The sequence below is a fragment of the Nerophis ophidion genome, linkage group LG03 (assembly GCF_033978795.1).
Source record: "Nerophis ophidion isolate RoL-2023_Sa linkage group LG03, RoL_Noph_v1.0, whole genome shotgun sequence".
Classification (NCBI taxonomy): domain Eukaryota; kingdom Metazoa; phylum Chordata; class Actinopteri; order Syngnathiformes; family Syngnathidae; genus Nerophis; species Nerophis ophidion.
Genome location: NC_084613.1, coordinates 24,721,148 through 24,728,056, shown reverse-complemented (window position 1 = coordinate 24,728,056; position 6,909 = coordinate 24,721,148). Strand labels below are relative to the sequence as shown.

The 6,909-nt window shown below is 46.8% G+C and overlaps 1 protein-coding gene across 1 annotated transcript; it reads left to right on the top strand.

The window, feature by feature from the left end:
- The first annotated feature begins 972 nt into the window (after positions 1-972).
- nox5 (NADPH oxidase, EF-hand calcium binding domain 5) lies at positions 973-5,938 on the top strand. The gene is made up of 16 exons (XM_061894691.1): positions 973-1,095; positions 1,167-1,317; positions 1,388-1,598; positions 1,682-1,919; positions 1,994-2,147; positions 2,215-2,387; positions 2,500-2,682; positions 2,850-2,982; positions 3,069-3,208; positions 3,291-3,479; positions 3,551-3,595; positions 3,666-3,790; positions 4,657-4,741; positions 4,807-4,906; positions 4,975-5,141; positions 5,230-5,938. Exons 1-16 carry the CDS (start codon positions 976-978, stop codon positions 5,359-5,361), a joined length of 2,346 nt encoding a protein of 781 aa, XP_061750675.1. The 5' UTR covers positions 973-975; the 3' UTR covers positions 5,362-5,938.
- Positions 5,939-6,909: the final 971 nt, after the last annotated feature.

The window sequence follows — 6,909 nt, the reverse complement described above, 5'->3', positions numbered from 1 at the left end:
GATACTTCCATCACCATAATTGACAGTGGAGATAGTAAGTTCAGAGTGATCTGCAGTGTTAGTTCTCACCACACTTAGCATTTTGTATTTTGGTCAAAAATTAAAATTTTGGTTTGGTCTGACCAAAGCACCATCTTCTGCCTGTTTGCTCTGTCCCCAACATGGCTCTTGGCAAACTGCAAACAGTACTTATTGTTTTCTTTTAAGAATGGCTTATTTCTTACCACTCTTCAATAAATACCAACAATGGGCCTTGGCCCAATGGTTAGAACATGGTTCTAGACTGACCTGGTTCAGGCTCTTGTCTTCTAGAGCTACTAAATCCACACTCATGTATTTCAGACTGACATCTGCAAACATCTTTATTCTCATGTGTCGTCTAGACTTAAGTGGTCCAGGCTCATGTATTCCAGAATGACCTGGTCCAGAATTATTCCTTCTGAACTGACCTTGACCAGGTCTTCTAGACCAGTGGTTCCCAAACGTTTTCCCCCCCGAGTATCACCTCAGAAAATATTTGGTTCCCCAAGTACCAACATATTGACTAAGTTAAGTATTCATTAAAAACAAGGAATAGGTTTTATTTGACAAGTATATTTATTATTTTGGCCACTGTAACATTACACACAGTTTAAACAGTAACACTGTTTGAATATAGGCAAATAAAACACTGTTCATTACTCAAGTCATTCTTTGGCATACAACAAGATAGAGCTCACGTATCACAGTTGGAGAATCACTGTTCTAGACTAAATTAATCCACACTCATGTCTTCTAGACTGACATGATCTCGGCTTGGTTTCCGTTCATGTTTTATTCTCATGCTTTCCAGATGTAACCGTACTAGGCCACAGTGATTCTCACAGACCCATGTGCTCTAAAGTCTTGTCCACAATATCTCGGTTGTGTTCTGTTTAGCCTGCAGCCAACAGCAGGTGCTTCGGGGGGACACGTTGATTGCGTCAGCGTGTCGCCATGAGTGCAGAGGAGGATGCACGCTGGCTGGATTGGGTGACCAAACAATTTGAGAGCATCGCAGGAGACGACAAGGAAATCGACTTGGAAGAGTTCAAGACCGCCCTCAAGGTCAAAGAGGTCAGTCCTGTCCTATGAGATGTGTCGAAATAGCTTTGACTCACAATGTAAAATTTTGTGTCGCATCGCAGTCTTTCTTTGCCGAGCGTTTCTTTGCGCTCTTCGACTCCGATGGGAGCAGCTCCATCAGCTTGGATGAGCTCCTAGAGGCTCTGGAACTACTCATACATGGCAGCGAGACAGACAAGCTCAAGTTCCTCTTCCAGGTCTACGATGTAGACGGTGAAAACTGCATCTGCAGGTACACACATACTGTACAATAACAAAACTGAGAAGTTGGGGTGTTACACAGGAAGCGGTTCAATCGATCCGGACGAGCTGCGCACAGTTCTGAAGTCGTGCCTGCGTGAGAGCGCCATATCTCTGCCAGAGGAGAAACTAGACGACTTAACATTGGCGCTCTTTGAGTCTGCCGACAAAGACAACAGTGGTGCCATCACCTTCGAGGAGCTCAAGGCTGAGCTGGAGAACTTTCCGGAAGTGATGGAGAACCTAACCATCAGGTGGAAACATTCTCCTCAAGGGTGTTGATGTTAACCGAGGGGTCAGCGCGTCAATGACTATTGATATATGTTGAACTTGCTAGTGCTGCCAACTGGCTCAAGCCTCCAGATGTGGACCAGAAGAAGCGTCAGACTCCTCGCTACTTGACGCGAGCCTACTGGCACAACAACAGTCGCAAGCTCTTCTTCCTGTGTGGCTACACCTGTCTCAGCCTCATGCTTTTCGTCGGTGCCGTCCTGCAGCATCGCCACAACAGCGCCTGCTACATGCTGGCTAAAGGTTGCGGACAGTGTCTCAACTTCAACTGCACTTTTGTCATGGTAACAGACGGTGGGAAGTACGCCGGACCTGACAGGAAGGGAGGTTTTCTGTCATGCTTGCCTTTCTTTTGCAGGTCCTGATGCTGCGTCGCTGTCTCACATGGTTGAGGGCCACGTGGGTGGTGAAGGTCTTGCCTCTAGACCAGAATATCCTGTTACATCAGATTGTGGGCTGTGCCATCCTCGGTTACACCCTCGTACACACCGCTGCACATGTTTTCAACTTTGGTATGTACACCCCAGCTATGGTACATGTAGACAGACACAACAGCAGCTGTTTGTTTGCGTGTTTCAGCCCAGCTGTCGAAGCACAGCGACTTCAGTCTTTGGGAATACATTCTCACCACACGACCTGGGATTGGCTGGGTCAAGGGTACGGCCTCACTTACCGGCGTGGTTCTTCAGGTGGTGATTTGCCTCATGGTGCTGTGCTCCAGCACCTTCGTACGACGCAGCGGCCATTTTGAAGTAAGAAGCCGCCACAAAGCTGGGGGGTGGCCGTTTATACGAGGACTTCATTTTCTCACTGTTGTCGCTGTGGTCAAACGCTTCTGAATTGATTTCTGTTTTGACCTTGCAGGTGTTCTACTGGTCCCACCTGTCCTACGTGTGGGTGTGGTCACTGCTTATGGTCCACTGCGCCAACTTCTGGAAGTGGTTTGTTGTTCCAGGACTGGTATTCCTGCTGGAGAAAATAATTGGAATTGCTGTTTCCCGCATGGGAGGTCTGTACATAGTGGAAGTCAACCTGCTGCCGTCCAAGGTGCTTATCTCTCTGTGAAATTATTGGTGACATCATGAGTCCTTCTGATGGTCGGACATTTTAACATGCTAACCTCTTATTTGTAACCGCCTGGTTGGCAACACTGTTGTGATACTCAAATCTAGGCTAAAATGTCAGGGCTACTGTGTGGTGTCCACGTCATGTAGGTGACTCATCTCGTCATCAAGCGTCCACAGTTTTTCCAATTCAAGCCGGGAGATTATGTGTACATCAACATTCCGGTCATCGCCAAGTATGAGTGGCACCCGTTCACCATCAGCAGTCCTCCGGAACAATCGGGTCTGTCTTTCAGGACAACATAATTTTTGCAACTTATTAGTCTTTAGCCTCTTGAGTTTGTACGCATAGTGACCTTTGAACTGCAGATAATCTGTGGCTGCACATCCGTTCGATGGGCCAGTGGACCAACCGCCTGTACGAGTACTTCAGGCAGCCTCAGAGTCCAGTGCCAAGTCCAAGGAGGCTGGCAGCAAGTTTGCGCACCAGATCGCTGATGAAAACTCCGGTAAAAAACACTCAGGGTTGTCAAGGAGACGTTCCGCCTCCACTTCTATAGTACTTCATCTTGGTCTTCCTATTCCTTTTAGGATGATTTGTTTAGCTCGTCGCATTTTAATGCCACCGTGGCATCCAATGAGGACACCACCGTCGAGCTGACTATGTATCGTCAGAATGGCTCCCCGACCGGCGCGGCCCCTGCAACCTCGTCGCAAGATCCTCTTCCTTCCGATGAGCTGGGACCCGCAGAAAGAGGCGAGGCCCCACCCCTAAAAGAGGTAGATCAAGAGAACAATCAGTGCCAATCAGCTTGCTGGACCCGCCGATGCTGTTTTGTATGCTTTTGAAGGTTTCTGCAACGTTTGGAGAGAATCATCGCTTCTGCAATATCAAGGTGACCAAAACATCTACCTTAACCCCTTTGATCCGGAGGATCTTGTGACCTTTTTCACATCACATATCAGTGTTACGTGGACGGACCCTACGGAACCCCCACCAGACAGATCTTTGCGTCAGAGCACGCTGTTCTGATCGGAGCAGGCATTGGCATCACACCCTTCGCCTCCATCCTGCAAAGCATCATGTACAGGTAAAGACTTCTTATCACGCTTACATCACCCTTCACGACACCTCACTTCACTCCTACCCACTTCTCCAAAGTGAGCTGGCTCAGGGTGGAGGACAGAGTAAAACAACTTGCACTGAGCCTTGTCTATAAAATTCGCTACACCTCCCTGATACCGAAGTACATGTCAGACTACTGCCAGAACGTAAATGACCGCCATAACCACAACACCAGGGGGAGCTCCACAAACCAAGTCAAACCCAGATTCCGATCTAACAAAGGTCTTAACTCATTCTCCTTCCATGCCACATCAATATGTAATGCACTCCCAACGGGTATAAAAGAAAGTGCATCTCTATCTTCCTTCAAAACCGCACTAAAAGAACACCTCCAGGCAGCTACTACCCTAGTCTAACCTGCTCCACCCACCACATCCCACCTCCCCGGATAGTAAATAATCAACTTTATATACTTGTTCTTCTGCTTTCTGAGCTCACTATGCTCGCCACTTGCTGTACATATACTACAAAGTGAGACCTACACTGTTACAATGTCCATTTCTCAGATTATATAATTGTTGATGACTGAAGTATGCTGATAGCAACCAAACTTAACCCCCCCGCTCCAACCCCCTCCGCATTCCACCCCTGGATTGTAAATAATGTAAATAATTCAATGTATATACTCTGATGATTAACTTGTGTGATGACTGTATCATACTGATAGTATATATTTGTACCATGAATTGATTAACGTGGACCCCGACTTAAACAAGTTGAAAAACTTATTCGGGTGGCCAATTGTACAGAATATGTACTGTACTGTGCAAATAATAAAACAAATAAAAGTTTCAATCAATCAATCAAAAAAGCTTGTGCCTGTGGGTACAGGTACCGGCGCAGGAAGCAGAACTGTCCGAACTGCAACTACTCATGGTGCGAGAACATCAAGGACAGCGAAATGAAACTTTGCAAAGTAAGTCATGCAGCCGTTAAAACAGCACACTGCCGAGTGTGACTTGGTGTTTACCTATCTTTTAGGTGGACTTCATTTGGATCAACCGGGACCAGAAGTCCTTCGAGTGGTTTGTCAGCCTCTTGACCAAACTGGAGATGGATCAAGCCGACGAGGAGCCCGAGGGTGAGTCGTGACTATGCCGTGCCGTGAAGCTCATCACTTGACCTCAACCTTTTTGTGTCGTGCGGCAGGGCGCTTCCTGGAGATGCACATGTACATGACATCCGCATTGTGTAAGAATGACATGAAGGCCATCGGCCTACAGATGGCACTGGACCTGCTGGCCAAGAAAGAGAAGCGTGACTCCATCACCGGCCTGAGGACCAGAACTCAACCTGGACGACCCGAGTGGGGGAAGGTGGGACAACACTGAGTTGAGGGGCTTTGCAAGCGTCCAAAGAGATGGAGCTAGACAGATGACCTCTTCTTCTTATTGTTGTCCCTAGGTGTTCCAGAAGATTTCAGAAGAGAAGAAAGGCAAAGTACACGTGTTCTATTGCGGTTCTCCTGCATTGGCTAAAGTCATCAAAGCTCAGTGTGAAAACTTTGGCTTCAACTTTTATAAGGAAAACTTCTAAAGACTTGTAGGAGTGCCACTTGATTTGTCAAAGCAAAGTGGACTCGAGGTCAAACCACCAGCTTGTCAGTGCCTTGCTCAGGGGACACCAAAGGGTCTTTTCACACTGAATTAACTACTGCCAACTCGACTGTCTGTTTTTTATCAGTGTTTCGCTAGCAGTTAGCCATTAGTTAGCTAGATTTAATTAGCCTGCTTTATTAGATACACTCCATTTTAGCTACTTACACAGTTAATTACAATATACTGCACTACATTAGCTAGTTTACATTATGTACAATTAATTTATCTAAACTACGTTGCATGAACTTTGCTAGATTTAGCTACAGCCGATTAGCCTATTTAGGGTACATACAGCTAGCGTAGTTTGTCCTATAAAATGTTTTGGACAAATAAATTCTCCCTCCCAACCCATTTTGTCAATCTTATTATCACGTTTAACAAAAATCCCCATAATTGTATAATGTCACTGACTTTGATGATGTATGAGCAAGTGAAGTGGTTTTTAGTAGGAGCTCTGCAGACAAATTTAATTATCTGCTATCCTTGTGTCTTTGCTACAATAATAAAATATTTCAATGAGTCAAACACTGACATAAATGAAGAAACATTACATTTAAGAACCGCAACACAAAATTGGATTTTGTTATATTATTTGTATAATCCGTAATGCGAAGACATGATGGCCATTCATCCGGTGGACAGCGAAGGAATGCTGGTCCCTAGATCCAACGTTTCGGCGCAGCCAGCTCAGTTAGCATCTCGCCACGGGTGAGATCGTCGGCCGGGTTGTTAGCTGTGTCCACATACCTCCAGGTGTGTGAGGCAGTCAGCTCCTGGATCTCAGAAACCCGGGTTCCCACAAAACCCTTGAACCTGCACGACTGAAATGTCAGCCAGGTGAGAACTGTTTTGGAGTCAGTCCATAAGAAGGTCTGGGCAATACACAATGGGATCTCTTTGTGAATGAGGGAGGACAGCTGGGCTCCTGTCATCGCTGCACAGAGCTCCAACCGTGGCATTGACTGCTAGCATTTTGGGGCCACTCTAGACCTTGCCATCACAAATGAGACATAGACGGTGTCATTAGTTCTTATGGTGAGATATGCCACTGATCCGTAGGCTTGCTCAGAAGAGTCACAGAAGACGTGGAGAGTGTATTCTGTGGTGTCAGTAGCAAACTCCAATGGTGCATATGTTCGAGGAATGGAGATGTTGGCCAGCTCGAGGAGTTCTCCCTCCCAGCTGGACCAAACCTGGAGGATGTCAGGAGGGAGATTCGGGTCATCCCAGCTCCTCTTCTTTGCCCACAGTCTCTGGACAGGAATTTTGGCCCGTGTAGGGTAACGGGATAATGATCCCGATCGGATCATACTGGCGGGCAAGCACCTTATAGATGTACCGCATAGTAGGAGTCTCACTCTCTGGAGGCTTTGGTTTGAAACCGAGCCGATCAGATGGACAATACCACTGCAGACCAAGGGCCTTGCTTCTGTAGATCGTTGCTCTTCTCGGTCAGCCACAGTTCAGTGCTTTCAGATCAGGCACT